Source organism: Poecilia reticulata, chromosome 22, assembly GCF_904066995.2.
Source record: "Poecilia reticulata chromosome 22, P_reticulata-male-v2, whole genome shotgun sequence".
Lineage (NCBI taxonomy): Eukaryota > Metazoa > Chordata > Actinopteri > Cyprinodontiformes > Poeciliidae > Poecilia > Poecilia reticulata.
The window spans coordinates 24,046,921-24,064,573 of record NC_088851.1 but is presented as its reverse complement, the minus strand read 5'-3'; the positions used below and the strand labels follow the sequence as shown (position 1 = coordinate 24,064,573).

At 40.2% G+C, this 17,653-nt stretch overlaps 1 protein-coding gene across 2 annotated transcripts in view; it reads left to right on the top strand.

Moving 5' to 3' along the window:
- Positions 1–15,490, top strand: part of rps6ka1 (ribosomal protein S6 kinase a, polypeptide 1) — a 49,731-nt gene extending 34,241 nt beyond the window's left edge. Inside the window, exons 1-21 of one of the 2 annotated variants that reach the window (XM_008399947.3) lie at positions 2,295–2,785; positions 4,642–4,758; positions 4,846–4,927; positions 5,972–6,052; positions 7,270–7,349; positions 7,488–7,594; positions 8,914–8,951; positions 9,321–9,463; positions 9,577–9,647; positions 9,761–9,849; positions 9,975–10,039; positions 10,139–10,241; positions 10,321–10,451; positions 11,574–11,699; positions 11,849–11,938; positions 12,024–12,182; positions 12,729–12,890; positions 12,972–13,048; positions 13,129–13,246; positions 13,320–13,457; positions 13,744–15,490. In XM_008399947.3, the coding sequence (XP_008398169.1) occupies positions 2,573–2,785; positions 4,642–4,758; positions 4,846–4,927; positions 5,972–6,052; positions 7,270–7,349; positions 7,488–7,594; positions 8,914–8,951; positions 9,321–9,463; positions 9,577–9,647; positions 9,761–9,849; positions 9,975–10,039; positions 10,139–10,241; positions 10,321–10,451; positions 11,574–11,699; positions 11,849–11,938; positions 12,024–12,182; positions 12,729–12,890; positions 12,972–13,048; positions 13,129–13,246; positions 13,320–13,457; positions 13,744–13,866 (2,313 nt within the window). In that variant the 5' untranslated portion in view covers positions 2,295–2,572 and the 3' untranslated portion in view covers positions 13,867–15,490. Of the gene's footprint in view, positions 1–2,294; positions 2,786–4,641; positions 4,759–4,845; positions 4,928–5,971; positions 6,053–7,269; positions 7,350–7,487; positions 7,595–8,913; positions 8,952–9,320; positions 9,464–9,576; positions 9,648–9,760; positions 9,850–9,974; positions 10,040–10,138; positions 10,242–10,320; positions 10,452–11,573; positions 11,700–11,848; positions 11,939–12,023; positions 12,183–12,728; positions 12,891–12,971; positions 13,049–13,128; positions 13,247–13,319; positions 13,458–13,743 lie in introns of those variants that run through there. The other variant, XM_081603513.1, reaches the window with a different exon arrangement.
- Positions 15,491–17,653: the final 2,163 nt, after the last annotated feature.

Here is a 17,653-nt window from a genome sequence, read left to right as displayed (position 1 = left end):
TTAATATATATTTCTATTTGATGTCGTCTACCTGCATGTCTAAAACCTGCATTCATTACAAAACCCAGGTAGTTCTAATTTTTTGTCCTATGATGTTGGTACCTAAAGTCTGTGGGGGGAAAAATGGACCTAATGTCAGGAACGGTTTACAAAAAGAACTAAAAAAAAATATAAGAAATGTTGCCTCTTTTAACATTTTTCCTAAAAGCTCAGTGATTATGGGAAAGTCAGAACATTTGATCGTAAGTTTACTGGTTAAAAGAGGTTTAAAAAAAACACATATGCATTGAAAATGAAAAGAATATAGAATAGAAAAGAAATGGAAATTCAGGAAACGTTAACTTATTAAAAAGTTCATTGAGTGATTAAGTTTTAGAGGTTTATTCTAGGAAATTATTACACCATATATTGATATATCTCCAGTGTTTTGCTGTTCGTTTTGATGAAACAGCTCACAGAAAATTTGCCGCTATCAAAGCAACGTGGGCTTCTTGATCACCTCAACAGAACCACAGGTTGATCACCTCCACACCACATGGGTGCAGTAATGTATGCAAAATGATACCTTATCAGTTAACAGCATTTCTTGTACTAAAATATAGGTATTCAATTTTAGTACATATATCGGCAGGCCCTGATTTCTGTTTACAATATATGAAAATTAAAAACTGTGTGAACAGAAATGTGCAATACCAGCAGAAATATTATTTAAAATGAGTAAAAACCACAAATACCAGCAAGGATGTAAAGTTTGGGAACAGTGATGGTTGCTGGGAGGAAGGATCTCCTTTAACGCTCCTTTGTTCACTGAGGATGCAGCAGTCTGTCGCTGAAGGAGCTCAGAGCTTCATGCATGGAGTAGGACACTTTGTCCAACACTGATGTCATCCACCACCTGCGTTGGGTCGAGGGGCAATAACAGCACAGAGCTGGCCTTCCTGTTGAGCCTTCCTGTTGAACTGCTGCTCCAACATGCTACATCAGAGCAGCAAAGCTTGTGTAAATTAAATGGTTCATATTTTGGTTTCTCAGCCAATGTTTGTGGCTCTGGTGGACCTGCTGCGTTCTATTGTTTAAAATAAAAATAAAAAAATATTTTCACATTAAAATATTGAAATGACATCCTGTTCACTTCACTTTAACAGTAAAATAAACAGCAGATATGGTCGATTGTTGCCTTGAAAGAAGTATTTGAAGACAAAAGTAGTACTGTTTCTTGTTTGCTATATGACAAAAACATGTAACCAAAAGAAATAAAAAAATTATATTCTTTATATAAGTAAACCTTAGTCAAAACGTACCTCAAATCTAACCAGTAGGGTTCAGTATAACTGAAAAACAATCTAAATATTTTCTGAATTATGTTTATAGATAATTACCCAGATCAAGGCCAATGAGTTAGTTAGAAAAAGTTATTCTTTCCGTTTTGCAACAATTAAAAGCAAAAATGAACATTTCACCAGGCTTTATGTAGGCCTATGTCTGTGGCTGGTGCATTTTGATTAACATGTTTTTCATTTGATAAAGTTTGTTGCTGTGTGTAGAGTACAGACTTTTTGCTACTCAAGTCAGAGTAGCAATACTTCATTATAATTTCACTCACGTAAAAGTAAAAGGCATGGTGTTATAAAAAATACTAAAGATTTCTTTCAAAATGTCACTCAAGTAAGTGAAACAGTAAATGCAATTAGTTAGTACCCACCACTGTAATCATCATAAACAGAAATTAACAGTTAAAATGTGTCTGTGTCGTAAATCTACATAATAAGTTTGATCTTTTTCTCTCATTCAATTAATGAAACAAATTAAATTTCTAATCAACTGAGATGCATCTATATTAGAAGCAATGAAGAAAGTAGGTTAGGGAGGAGCGGGAGTGTAAGAAGACTTCATGTCTGATGAAACCTGTTTTTAAGTGACTGGCTGTGCAGAAATGGAGGCAGACTGTGAGTTCACATCACTCTCTCTGCCGCCTCCTACTTCTGCTGTGCTGAATTGTGGGGAAGGACAAAAATATACCTTTTAAGTAGGAAGTCATCAATAAACACTTCAAATTAAATTCAGCACATCTGATATGCAGACATTTTGCTTACTTTTTTAGTATTTGTACTTCTGTCATTTTTCGCCTCTTTCATTGTCTTTGTGGTGAGGTCTACACCTCGTGCATTTTTCGCTCTCTCTCTCTCTGACACAGATGTTTGCGTTCCACAAGTTGGGTGCAGGACTGTGAGAATAACTGCAGGTTTCTTCCTTCCTGCCCTGTTTAGTTGCCTTTCACTTCAGCTGTGAGGACACAACGCTAATCAGACAGAGAGGCACAACAGGAGATATGATGGGAGAGAAAAAGAAGAAGAAGCATTTTTAAACATTATAGCAGGACACCCCTGCTACAGGAAAGTAGATAAAGTCTGAAGGCGGGGAGAGTGCTGTTTTTTTTTAGTTTTTTTTTTTACCTGCAGCCCGCAGTGTAACCCCTAACATGAGTACACACAGGAGTTTGAAGTGTGCTTGTCCTCTGATGAGAAGTTTGAGATGAGCTGTGTGAGTTAGTGCAGTGCTTTTTGTGTTATGGATGAGTGAAGGATTACACAACAGCTTGGAAAATGCTGAGATGGAAAAGGAGAAGAGAAAGTTCAAGCTGAGCCGCATGCTGTCCCTTTACCCGTTCAGAAAGAACAAGCCCCTGACCAGCAGCCCTGCTGACTGCAGCAGCTGCAGATCCACAGCTGCAGCAGGCGGCAGCGCAGCCGCTGACCTCCCACCTGAACCCAGGAACGAGTGGACGGTAAAGTCATGACCTCTTCGTAAAGTTTTCATTTGAGGAAATTGGATTTGGCATTTTTGCAGAGTTGCATTCGTGTTTGCTGTTATCGGTATCTGATCAGAAACGAGGTGAAAAGCCTTGGTGTTCAACCCATTCTGGTTTCCTGTTGTCAAATACATTTCCAGGCTGCAGTGGTCGCTAGCTGTCAGATGTTTTCATGCTTGATAATTGATTGGTTAACCTGAAAAGGGTATTGATTTGTCTTTTTATACTTGAGATAATTGACAATTGTATAAAAGGTTTTAATCTTTTTAAAGCTGTTCCTAATTTAGCCCCAAAGCTTAACGTGATCTTCATAAAGTCATGCTAGCTGTGACCCTGTTAATTACTTTGTTCATTTCAACAGGAAGTTCTTCCACTTCCACTAATTACTAACCAGTACTAATATTTACTCTCCATTTCCATTTGCAGACAATAATTAAGCTTGTTTTTTAATCTTGCATTCAAAGCCTAAAGTTGTATTTAATAAATGACGATATCATGAAAATGTTAGCAATGCAATTCAAAATTCAAATCTATTTTATAGACTCCTTACACACACACACACACACACACACACACACACACACACACACACACAGCGATGCATTTTAAAGGTTTATTCCCGTTAGTTTTGGTGATTCTCACAATGAAAAATCAAGTGTATCAGAAGATTCAAACTTTACATAAAACTTTAATATAAAAACAAAGATTAATTTAAACATAAAAATGGTCTTTTTCGAGAGAGAAAAAAAAAACTTTGACCATTCACTATACAGTTAATGCACTCAGTAATTGGTTGTGGCTCCTTTTGCATGAGTTACATCATCAGTGGGGTGTGGCGTGTTTATTTTCCTTCTGGAAAACAAAATCAGCCTCCGCATAACGCTCATCAGCTGAAGGAAACATGAAATGCTATAAAACACCTTGTTGGTCCAGAAACTTTGGCTTTGATAAAACTCTGATTCTGTTCCTTGTGAATTTCTCAACCTTTTGAATGGACTTCGTGTTGCTGTCCTCTCCAGGCTACGGACTTTTCTATTGATTTTGCATCTTTTTCTGCCACGTTTTTTTCCTCTCACTTCACTTCCCATTACTACGCCTGGACAGGGCCCTTTGAAAAAACACCAACTTCATGAAAATGTACTTTCTGTGGCTTATTCTACTTGTGTAAAGCCTTCTGGACAACTGTCAGTTTGTGAAGTCCATAGCATAACATTTCAGTATTGTAAGTTGTTCATTTGCTCAAAGCAGTGAATATAAATTTGATATTTTAAATTGAATTGCTGGAATAAATAGTTTTAGATGGTAAACTTCCTTTTTGTAGATCTACCTAAAAGTGAAACGGTTTGCTTGCTGAGAAGCAAACAAAGACGAAAACATGTTTTGCTTTTGATGCTCTGATGACTTTCTGCTGGTGTTTAGTCAGCGGCCCTCCGCCCTGTCAGACCTGCCTCCAAAAGTCTTTGATCGAGAGGCTGAAGCCGAGGTTAAGCAGCTTGTCAGAAAAACAAACGACACCACAACTGTTCCCTTTTTGTAATCAGCTGTGTACTTCCATTTAGCATCGCAGCCGCCATGCTTTCCAGAAATACGGCATCAGAGTGATGAGAAGCCGCCGGGTGTAATCTGTCACACTGACACGCACGTTTCTGTTTAATGCCGCTTCCTCTTTCTGAGGAGTGTTATTTTGATGTAGTTCTACTTACACCAAGAGACAAACTTACGTGGAAACATCAACTCATCCCTCACACTTTTCTGCACATCGCTACAGTTTGGTTGAAATGCTGCTGCAGACTGGATTTTCTTTTTATACTCTTGGGCTTTTCTCTTTTTAGGAAGATGGAGACATCAAGGAGATCAACATCACCCATGTGGTCAAAGAGGGCTCGGAGAAAGCTGACGCCTCTCAGTTTGAGCTGCTTAAGGTTTTGGGACAGGGATCCTTCGGCAAGGTAATGACTCACTTTTCCTCTGTGTGCCTGCTTCCCTCTTTAAATGTTAGATGTAACATTTAACATCTAACATCTTGGTGTTTTTAGGTGTTCCTTGTGCGAAAGGTGACCCCTCCAGATGCCAACCAGCTGTACGCCATGAAGGTCCTAAAGAAGGCAACTCTTAAAGGTACAGACATTTGCAAGTTTTTCTATTTTAGAGTTTGATCATTCAGAGCTGTACTTTCCCAAGCTACAGGAAAAGGTTTCACATGGGTTCAGTGGAATGTCTTTTTTATTGTTGTTGTGGGTTTTTGCCACATTTTCTTGTAAGAGGTTATCTACTTTTCCTGTTAGTCAAAGCCAGCTACATACTAGTGACTGAGCAAAGACCACCACCACCACCCCGCCCCGCCCCGCCCACGTAAACTTTCTGTGGGTTTTTCACAGGTGGTGTGGTCTCATCAGTTGTATAAACAACAGGCGAGGCAGATGGTTCTCACAGTCTCCAAGAAATGAAAAAGAAAAACTTGTTTTCGTGAATTTTACAATTTTCAGTAAATTTTCTTCCAGGGTAAAGGCAGAAATACTGATTAATAATAGTTGGAACTAAATATTTTTGAACTCTGAGGTTAAATCAGACTAAATGTTTCCTGTTTTATGCCAGTTTGGAATTCCCCCAAATAATTGCTTGCTGAAAACAAGAATAATGTGTTGGGGTTTTTTAGATACAATTTGTTCATAATAACCCTTGAAACACTTTTATAACTCATAAGGTTAATCATACATAAATAGAAATATGTGCAGTGTAGTTATCCAGAAAAATAGATCTGAGAAAATGCAGTCAATTGCACACATAAAAATCCAACAAGTTTTGGATTTGGTTAGGCAAAGAGTGGTGTGAAGCAAACGGTGAAACCTGGTGGTAAAGCTGCAGATTGGAGCTAAATGTCTCTTAGTTTCCATTCAAAAACACAAAGGAGCCTCTCTTCAGCCAGTGTTTGTATTTTGTTTTTATATTTTTTGTGATATTGTGCAACCAGAATACAGCTGTAGCTGACTCGCACTTCAGTTGTGTTGAATTTCAGTATATATTAAATGCTTACATTGTGATGAGCGCAGTATTAGTTAAATGTCTTCTCTTTCAAATGGGTTCATTATTAGTTTTTCAAGTCCTGCATCAAGTATTAAAAGTGTTAAATGCACTGAACTCCTCTTCCTTCCTTCCTTTCAGTTAGAGACCGTGTGAGGACCAAGATGGAGAGGGACATCCTTGCAGATGTTAACCACCCATTTGTTGTCAAGCTGCACTACGGTGAGCCAAACCAAAGTCACTGTAACTGTTGAACCTTGATGTTATAAAACCGGTCATCATTTTTCTCTAGTCTGAAAAATATAGTTCTATTTTATTACTGACCACTGAAGGCGGTGCTTCAAGCGTTGAATGATCAGTCTTGCGCAGGTGGAGTGTTAACCACAGAGTCACCTGTGACCTTTTCGTGACTCTATGTAGCCATACGACAAACCATGTTCAGCCATTTTTGTTCTTGTCGAGAACAGGTGTGTTGAGTGCAGGTGTGGTTGTACGAAGCTGGTAGCTTCTGAGTTTACCACTGTTGTCCTGTCTACTTGTTGCTAGTAGCCTCTTGAACGCGTATGGTTGGAGGCGCCGACTGAACCGACTCGGAGCTGCGGGTAAGTCTCGCCCTCCAGGGGCTGCGCAAACTTCGCTGACAACAGGCTGAAGCGTAAATTTTGCATCAAAATCTGTGACCCATAATTTTCTGTAACCGCAGAGGGCGATAGAGCGCAGGTACGTCTTGAAGATCAGCGAGAAGAAGAGGAATTACGTAAACTGTGTAAATACTGATACAGCTGGGGTTGTAAACTTCACGGCTCCTTTATCATCATCGCACTGATGGAGAAAATTTAATGTATAACTTCATATTTGACTCTGTAAACTGTTAGACTGACCATCGCACTGAATGCCTGTGTGCTGTTATATGTAAACCAGCTGTGGCCGTTTCATAAATCGTTAAACGAATAGGAAATGATTCTAAGTGCGCTGGTAGTTTTTAACACGATTTTTAATGTTTCTTCCACCTCTTCATTACAGTCTTATAACAATATTTAACCCTCAAATAGCCAGGATCACACTGGTCACAGATTTTGATGGGCATAATAATCTGTGACCAGGCCTGTAAATTATGTCAGAGCGTAAAACAACTATTTCTGCCACCTCTTCACCACTATCTGAGTGGATTTATAAATATTTAACCCTCTAATAGCCAGGATCACACTGTATACTCTGCCTGTGGACCCCCTGCTGGATACCTGAAGGTACTGCTGGCGGTAGAGCCACATTGGCCACCAGAAGGTCAAAGGTGACTTTTTGTTGTGATTAACACTCAACCTGCACCTGCGCAGTACGGATCATGCATTGCTTGAAGCACTGCCTCCGGTGGTCACTCATAGAACCATAGTTGCAGCCGTAACTTTTGTTTTTCTTCCACAAAATGGTTTCTTTTGTAGCATTCCAGACTGAAGGGAAGTTGTATTTGATCTTGGATTTCCTCCGAGGCGGAGATCTTTTCACCAGACTCTCTAAGGAGGTGAGAGAAACTTGAGAATCATTTCTAAAGGGGATTTTATTCAATCATGAGTTATTTATCGAATCCAGCTGATAAGTTTTGAGCATTTCCTTTTACTGTTTCTCTCTTGTGACATTCTTCCTGTCTCATGCCCGCCAGGTGATGTTCACAGAAGAGGATGTGAAGTTTTATCTAGCAGAGCTTGCTTTAGGACTGGACCACCTTCACAGCTTAGGCATCATTTACAGAGACCTCAAACCTGAAAAGTAAGTGCAACATCTGAAAAAGGCAGAAAATCTCTGCAAAACATCCACACTAATAAAAATGTCATTCACTTTTATAATAGTCATACTTTTCTAGAAAATTGAAGTATGTAAACATTGATGCAGCTTTGAAGTTTTGGTATTTTTGTCAAACCAGAACTAATCTTTTTATTACTTTCTGAGATTTTTCATTCCTTTCAACTTTGTAATTTGATGCATCTGGACACAGAGGAGAAATTATGTAACTTTTGGAGAGATCTTAACAAAATCTTAATGATTTACAGACAATTGAGTGGCTAACAATCGTTTTTTGTAGACTACAGCTCTTTTTATTCAGTTTCAGGGACCTCCCACACCGGATGTTTGACATGGATAGAAGGAAAATTATAATAAGACGCATTTGTCTTACATTTTTAAGTGATTACATCACGACAGAAGATTAACACTGAAAAGCGCCAGAGATGCAGTCCTTCTCACAAATAGTGGTTGTGCAAATGTTGTGCAGTATCTTAATGGCATCCTGTGAAATAGAAGCATCTCTTTTTAGTAGTGAGATCCTAAGAAAACTCACATTCATTCAAACATTACACAACTCCTTTCAGACATAATGGACTCTTTTCTCTTTTATCAGACCCTGAACTTTAATTTTAATCACACTTAAATTAATTATATAGAGCCATTTTCTTAATCTTATTTGTATTTTGCTTGTGTTTATTCTGCTGTAATGGTTAAATTCCCCTCTACAGGGTTGGTAAAGGTACAGTTGAGCTTGCATTCTTATTTGAGACTAAATTATTCTCAGTCCTGTCTAATAAGTAAGCATGGTGCTACTTTAATATTTTCTCTGACTTAACTTTGCCCAGCAGCCTATTGAATATTTATGCAGCCAGCTTCTCTGATCTTTGAAGGAAACCAAGAATCATTGATTAAAAATGTCCCTCAGCGAACACATCCCTGTTATCTGGCACATTTATGCATGTGTGTGTGTGAACTAATATTTTGACATGTTTTTCTCTCCTACATTATTGGTCCACATTGACAGAAACCCACATACATGATCTGAGACCTGGCATGGGATCTGTGCATATCATTACACTCACCACCCAACTCAGAAATCCCACCCAGATCAAGGGTAGAAATGTCACTAAAAACTTTTTCTACGTTTTTAATATTTGATAAATCAGGGCCTGTCTGTATATAACTTTCCAAACCGATTCTTGTCAAACTGTTAAGTTGTGTGTTTCTTGTTCCCTTGGAGTCGTTTTCTTCTCAGTTTTTGAATGTCTCATTTTGATTCTGGATACTGTGTGTGTTTTTCTTAGTATCCTTCTGGATGAGGAAGGACATATCAAACTCACAGGTGAGTCTCCTGTCTGCTCCTTCACCTTGCAGCATTTAATTAATGCACACTGACCTTCAGCAGTCAGCGCAGTGGTAAACGTATCAGCATGCAGTTCCCATTGTTAATTATTACACTTTATCTTATTGTCAAAGAAGTGATATACACAGACATATCTTTGAGTAGGCCAATGTATCTTTAAGCCTTTTTTATGTTTGGAACAATGCATTTGAATCTAAATTAAAACTGTCAGAAATGTTTATACATTTTCCTCTTTGACTTGAATTATTGAAACTTTCTGAAGATATTCAAATTCAGTGAGATGCAGCTGTTAATAGTTACATTTTGCAGCATGTTAATGTTTTAAAAATTGTTTTGTGTTTACTCCAGATTTCGGCTTGTGCAAAGAAGCCATCGATCATGAGAAGAAGGCTTACTCGTTCTGTGGTACTGTGGAGTACATGGCGCCAGAGGTTGTCAACAGGCAGGGCCACATCCACAGCGCTGACTGGTGGTCGTTTGGGGTACTGATGGTGAGGAGTTTGAAAGAAAAGAATGTTCTTGGGGTTGTTAAAAACCTGTTTAAGGTTTTTTGTTTTTTCTAAATGTTTCATCATGTATGCTGACTGAAAGTTTCTTCTGCTAGTTTGAGATGCTGACAGGATCTCTGCCGTTTCAAGGGAAGGACCGCAAAGAAACGATGAGTCTTATCCTGAAGTGAGTAAAATCAGTTGACAGGAATACTTGTGCACTAGTTCCTGTTGTCACATGCTGCCAGTCCGCCCCAGGGTGCAATAATTAAAGCTGTTCCGTATGTTTCTCCCCTGCAGGGCACGCCTAGGAATGCCTCAGTTCCTAAGTGCTGAAGCCCAGTCTCTGCTCAGGGCTTTGTTCAAGAGAAACCCTGCCAACAGACTGGGTTAGTTGATCAAGAACATGACTTTCACCAAAGGCAGAATTTCTGACACAGTTTAAGAAAAAGGGTTATTTAGATCTGTATTTGCAGTCGCTTGATGCTGCGACAATGTTCTGTTGTGCTTTTAGGCTCGGGCGCTGACGGTGCAGAGGAGATAAAGCGACACGGCTTCTTCTCCACTATAGACTGGAATGTGAGTGTTTGTGCTCCTGAGGACCTTTAAATTCCACATAGATTTCTAAAAATGGTTCTCGAATCATCAGAGGTAACAAAAAATATCAATTCTCCTCAGAAACTCTTCCGAAGGGAATTAAAGCCTCCGTTCAGGCCAGCTGTCGCCCGCCCAGACGACACCTTCTACTTCGACTCAGAGTTCACTTCCCGCACACCCAAAGGTCAGAACTCGGTCACAGCGTGATGTGGCAGCCAGTAAAGTTGTACGTTTTATTTGATGGATTTCATGTCATGCTCCAGACTCTCCTGGTGTGCCGCCCAGTGCTGGAGCTCATCAGCTGTTCAGAGGCTTCAGCTTTGTTGCATCCACTCTGTTGGAGGAGGAAGGCTTAGCAGAGCCGCCGCAGCCGCCGCCACACCCAGTGGTCCAGGTCAGCTGTCAGCAGCACAAGCACATGTTTTTATTCAGCATTGTGTAACACTGTGAGAGAAATCATAAGAACGAGTGAAAAGCTTATGGTGAATATTTTTGTCTAAAAGTAGATTCCTTCATGCCAACATGCCTGCAGAACCGTTCTGCCCCAGATAGAGATGACAGAAATAAACGTCTGTATATTTTACCTGAACTGAATCCCAACTTCTGCAGCTGGAACAGTGATGAAACAAAATAAATAATCTAAACATGGCTGCCTAGATGTTACCAGCCTTAAAGGTTCATTCATCTTTGTCTCTTAAACACTGATGAAGACAACAAGTTTAAAACAAATGAAACAATTTATACAATATTTTGTGTAATTGCTCCCATCATTTAGAAGAGGAGTCATTTTTATTTGGTCTTTTCCAGGAGTACTTAACTATGTAAAAAAAAATTCATGAGATTATTTATATTTTTAGTGCTGTTGTGCACCAATAAGTGAATAAAATAAAATTAAAAAAAACTCTAATTTGCTTTAATGGACATTTTTGCTGCAATAATTGAAAAATAGTTGCATAAATGTTTTTGGACAAGGTAGATTTTCTGAAATGAGCTTACTGAAGAGAAGTCGGCAAATTAATTAACATAACTTCTCCTTTATTCTGTGTTTAAACGAAGCTTAAAAAATAGTCACTTGCAAAATTTCCCCTCTGTGGGTCAATAAAATTATTGACCCACATTCTTGACTATTCTTAGTTAGTCCCAGTCCTCTGTTTTCAAGTAATGAATTATTGTGACGTTAAAGGAAAATTATGCATGCTTTTAACTATATACATCTTTGTTTTATTCCTCTGCTGCAAACCTATTGTATACATTTCCAAAATATTAGTTCAACAATTACTGTAGTTTTAGAATTTAAAACCCTGGTGCTTGGAAGCAGAAATGATCATTTTTAATAATATGCTAATCCCTGATGAATACTAATTAACAGCAGTCAGTGGGTTCAGAGCAGCAGCTGGAGTAGCTACCAAAACAAAAAAAACCTCTTCCTCAGATCCGTCAACGTCCTCCGCCCTCGTCAGCTCTGTCAGCCTGTCACTCCTCCGCTACTCTTCAAGCTTCATCTCTCTGTCTGCAGCAGCTGCACGGGAAAAACCTTCTGTTCAGCGACGGGTACGTCCTCAAGGAGGACATCGGCATGGGCTCCTTCTCCGTCTGCAAGCGCTGCATCCACAAAGCCACCAACACCGAGTATGCTGTCAAGGTATGAGTAGATTCAGGAGAAAAAAGGAACAACCTGTCATTTAACGGCTGAGGAAGCACATCAAAACCAGACTGAAGTAGAAGAATGTGATCCAAATGTTTTTCCGTTTGTTTAAAAGATTAATCTTATTTTATAAATGTTTACTTCAGGTGATTGACAAGACCAGCACAGATCCGTCGGAGGAAATAGAGATCCTGCTTCGATATGGACAGCACCCCAACATCATAACGCTGAAGGATGTGGGTCTAAATCAACACCCGACGCTCTTGCTTCCTTTTAAAAGTGGAGATCTTGCCGGTGTGTGAAGCCTTGTTTTTGTTTCAGGTGTATGACAACGGGAAGAAGGTGTTCATGGTGACGGAGCTGATGCGCGGCGGAGAGCTGCTGGATCGGATCCTGAAGCAGAAGTTTTTCTCAGAGCGGGAGGCCAGCGCCGTGCTTCACACCATCACAAAGACGGTGGAGTACCTCCACTCCCAGGGGGTGAGCCTGGCCTTTTCATTCAGTCACACTGAGTCAGGGTTCAAATTCAACCAGAAGACGTAATCAGTCTAAAAACAGCTGTTAAGTAAATGCACGATAATGTAATTTAAGGCTAAAACTCATTTCAGAGGATTTTATTCATCTCCTAGTTGGGACTGTTAACGTGTGAACGCACTCGATTAATCTAAAAAGATGAACATGTTAATATTACTTAATGCAGATTCTTTGTTGAGCTCTTAAATGGAGTTTGATTCTCCATCCCTTCAAGGCTATGAACATTTTTCTACCAAACGTTTTCCTTTCACTCAGTTTTCTATTAAAAGTGTTTGGATCTAGCTCTCTGTAAAGACAGCTCATGTTCAGCTCACCCACTTCACCATGGAGGCTCTCAGTAACTGTCAGCTCTTCTGTTGGTCGTAACATTTATGCTAAAATTTATTTTTTGTCGATTTGAGAACACTATTCTGCTGAGTTGACCTCTGTAACTTGCCTTCTGTCTCTCTTCTTCTTTTTTTTCCTCCACTCCTGCATCCTCTTGTTTTCCAGGTCGTGCACAGAGACCTGAAGCCCAGCAACATCCTCTACGTTGACGAATCAGGAAATCCTGAGTCCATCAGGATCTGCGACTTTGGCTTTGCGAAGCAGCTGCGCGCCAACAACGGCCTGCTGATGACCCCGTGCTACACTGCTAACTTTGTAGCTCCTGAAGTGAGCCGCTCACACGTTCAAGATGTTACTCTTTAAATGCCGTTTATCTAAATTGTAATGCGTGACGATGTGGGCTTCCAGGTGTTGAAGCGTCAAGGCTACGATGAAGGATGTGACATCTGGAGTCTGGGAGTGTTGCTGTACACCATGCTGGCTGGGTGAGTTCTCCATTGTCTGTGTTTTTCTCTCCTTTCGCTGCTCTTTTTACTCACTCTGCCTTTTTCCTTACTTCCACCAGCTTCACTCCGTTTGCCAACGGGCCGGAGGACACGCCTAACGAGATCCTGAGCAGGATAGGAAGTGGTCACTTCAGGCTGGTTGGAGGGAACTGGGACACTGTGTCTGATGCTGCCAAGGTAGAGCTCAAACATTTACTCACGTGTTTCAGGTGCTGTGGCGCCCGTTCTCATTCTGTTTGGACCCGTCCAGGATCTTGTGTCCAAGATGCTCCACGTGGATCCGCACCAGAGACTGACTGCTAAGCAGGTCCTCAGACACCCCTGGATCGTCCAGAGGGACAAGCTACCCAACAGCCAGCTCCCTCACCAGGACCCCAAACTGGTCAAGGTAACAACTCCATGCTTTGCCTACATTCAGTTCGGTTTATTCATGTAGCACCAATTCACAGCAAAATGTCGTCTCAAGGCTCTTTGATACAAAAATAATTTCTATTCAGTCATGCATGCACTCCAGTTGATCCTAGTTATCAACAGAATTGGGTAACAACTAGATACATTTACTCAGTTACATTTTGAGCAATGTTTTAGAAAAAAATTATTCTCAATTAGTAATTCAGTAGATTTGGATCTGATTCCCTCATTTCGAACAGTAGTAACCTCTCCACTGTTCTCAGGGTGCGATGTTAGCCACCTACTCCGCCCTGAAGAACTCACAGCCCACTCCGGAGCTCAAACCCATCGAGAGTTCCTTCCTCGCCCAGCGGCGCGTCAAGAAGCTGCCCTCCACCTCCCTGTAGCGGCTTAAAAAGAAGCAAAAAAAATCAAAATAAAAAACCAGCCATCCCGCTCAACGGAGCCTGATCTTCAAAACCAACTTCAAAAGGCTCCAAACCAGCCCAGTCAGCTTGCTCTGGGACGTAGCGTCCAGCCGCCAAAAACCAGCCAAGGAACACCGACTGTGGTCCTCCCCTCGTCTCGTGACATCACGTTCTCCTGCTCTCGCTGTCGTCCTCCGTGTGTGTGGGCTCGTCGGCTGCTGGGAGCCCGTGGATTCGGAGCGGTAAAAGATCTGGGTGGTGAATGAGAGCGATGAGGACGAGTGGGGGTGGGTGTTTAACAGCGGGGGGGCGGGGCACTTTGGGAATGACATGTTTGCATGACCAGCGACGGAGCGGATGCAGCCGATGAAAGTTTTCTCTCCTGATCATTGCTGTAATTAGTTCCTGCTGCACGCTTGTCTGTCGGCCTGTTCAGTTGTCTGCTCTTCTTCTTCTTTTGAAGCTTTATATTCCTCGTTGTGCTGCCAAATCGATGTGCCGACAGCACAGAGCCACAGTATTGTCCAACTGCTGTAAAACGTTTTTTTTTTCTTTTTTTCTTTCTTCAAAAAGCAGAATTAAAATGATTAAGTATTTTTTGGTGGGGCTCTGGTTCAACCAGAACATAGTGGATTCTGGGAAATGTTTTGGGTTGATGTTGATGTCAATTTGTTTGGTTTTACAGACTGTGTGTGTGTGTGGGTGCGTGTGTGTGTGTGTGTGTGTGTATGTGTGAAAGTGAGTGTGAATTGCATGACTTGCAGTGTGTGCCGGTTCTGTCTGCAGAGTCATGTGCATGGTGACGTGAAGATGTCTTGTGGCTTCTTTGTTTGCTGCTTTCTCTCTCTGCTTGGTTAATAAAAAAAGTCTCCTATTTTTATGACTATAAACTAGTGACATAGTTGGCTTTCTGTGAAAGAAAATCTGCCCACGGAACAATGTGGCATGTTGAAATCTGTTCAATGCTTTGGTTTCTCGTTTATTCCACTGTTTCTTGGATAATGCATATTGAAAGCTGTTTATTGTGTTGGCTGCTTTTGTTGTTGTTTTTTGTGTTTTTTTGCTTTTTGTCTCAAGACACGAAATGGTTTAAAATAGTGAAAGACATGCTGAGCAGATCACAGCCTACAGGTCTCTTCTTATGTTGTAAGAATGTAAAAGGGACACTTACTTACTGCTGTCCTGATTTAACTGAGCACTCAAACATAACTGGCTGATAAAGCCACACACTCCTTACCTTTTTTCCCCCATTTATCATATTTGAATATGATTCGTTGATATTTTTTTACCACTTTCATCACATTAAATCAGCAATCTGTGGATCTTTCCTGAATCACTTCCTGAGTCAGGTCGTGCTCTCAGCTCGGTGCCTGCAGGTGAAACTGTCTTGCATTATAATGTGATTTTAAAGGACAGACCTGTAAGGCTGGATATACTGAGAACAAGCTGTCTTACCTCAAAAGGGATCAAAGTTCTGTTCTAATTCTTGTTTGGCAAAATGCTCATTCTTTTGACTGATGGCATTGTGGGAAAGATGTTATTGTATGATAAAGATGAAGATTTTTATATCTTATAATATTAAAAATGGAGTTGCTATGACAAACTGTGTGACTTGGTTCTTTTGTAATTTTATCTTTAAATCCAATTTTTTTCCACATAGAAAAAAAGCATATAGTTTCTTTTAAAGAATATAAAGTCTTTCTGTCATGGATGAACTCTGCACCGTTGGAGTATTTCATTTTTTTTGTTTTGTGGCCTTGAAATTCACAATTTTCTGGTTGTAATGTGAAAAACGGAACTTAAAAAAGTTAATTGGATTAAACTAAAATGATTCTGAAATAACTATAGGAAGATATATTCCAAATCTGAAGATATGGTTTCATGTTTATATTTTAAGGCCTCTGTAGATGTGTCCTATCAGTGTAATTTTTTATTTATTTTTTTAGGAGCCGAAATGAAGAACCATATTTTTCCACTGATGACCACTAGAGGGAGACAAAGGGCTGTGCTTAAATTTTGAAACTACAGTCCTATGAAGTTTAACTCATTCCCGAGCGCTTTCCAAAACTACTGTGTTGATTTTCAACTCGGTTACATGTAGTTTATTGAAATAGTGGCTCAGTGGGAAGGGAAGAGAAGTCATTTTGCAATCCAAAAGTTGTAGGTTTGTTTCCAGTTTCTGTCGATGTGCCCCTTGGCAAGACACTTGACCCCAATTTGCTTTTTGCTCTGTGTGTCAGTGTATGAATATGAATATGTGCTGCTCACTTTGAGTGGTTTTATCATTTATTAAGCTTACTGATGAGTTTTTAGGATTCTCAAGGTTGTTGCAACAGTGTTTAGAGTAGAATCATATACATCCTGGTGGAAGCAGCTTGTAATACTAATGTGCAGGAATGTTTTCAGGATGTTGTCATTGTATTTTAGCTTTCGTCAGAATGTAGCTGCTCAGTCTTATTCTTTCCCCTCCAGCCATATTTCTACCTGCTGCTACCCGTCTCTGTATGCACAGCAGCAGTTCCTTATATAACTGCCATCTGAGTAACTGCTGCTCATAATGCGGGGGCACCTATAGAGCCCTCTGAAATCGTTTGTGCTGAGCAGATGTACGCCAGCGTTTCATGAAATAAATGCCTGTGTCTGTCCTCAGACAGCAATGCTCAGTTTATATGCCTCCTCTGGGCCCTGCTCTCTGTGCACTGACGTCAATGTGCCAGTAACTCACACTGCAATGAATGACTTCCAGCTCTTTTACGCCCGTTCCCACTCACACGTGCTGACTGACTCAGCCTGCTGCTGCAGCAGGAACAGAAAACTGGTATTGATTACAGGGCAATGGAAAAGGAACAGCATTGTTTGTCTGCCATCTCAGGAAGAATAGGAAAGTGGTGCTTTTTTATTTTTTTGCTTGTCTCCTTTGTTTATCATTACTGTCTGTTTTCCTCAGGTTCTGTAACAGTGGAAGTGGGTGGATGTCAGAGGATGCTAGTCTGATAAGCTGTTGAAGGGAAACTTTGGAGACATTATCGATGTTTAATGACGCCTCATCAGTTGAAACATTTTTCTCTTGCTGATGTGAGTTAAGATTCCATCATGCTGTACAGAAAGCTGAATATTTATGCTCAATATCCCACTGCAGCACACAGTTATTTGGCAATTTATCAGGTTTATAGCCTTGGCAATTGTTACCCATAATTCATTTTTACTTGCACAAACGCAACACTGCTGTGTAACAAAACCTCAACTGTTATTGCTTTTTCGTCCCTGCTGTACCCAAAGTAGATTCCTGTGATATATAACAAGTTACATAGCATGACAACTAAACTGCCTGAACACATTTCAGTAACAATTCAGTTCAAAGTCCTTTACATGATGCAACCCTAACACAATCAGCAAACAAAAAACATCATGCTATGGCAAAATAAAAATAATTAAGAAAAAGTGGCAGCCCAGACTAAAACTAATGATGATCTAGTTATTAACCAAAGGCAGGTCTAAACAAATGTGGTTTCCAGTCTTAGTTTAAAAGACATTGCAGTTGCAATGTAAATAGGAATACTACAGCCACTGTAGTCTATTGAGTTCATAAAAAAATTGATCTGGTATCTATATTCCTGCTGTGTTTCTTCTCATCCTCTTCCCTGAAGGCTCCTTACTTATTTATCCAGCTGGATTATGTAACAGTCTCACTACATGACTGCTAAGTGCTCTGCTGCACATTTCTGGCGTCTCAGATGGACAACAAAAAAACCGTGTCGGCCAGAGA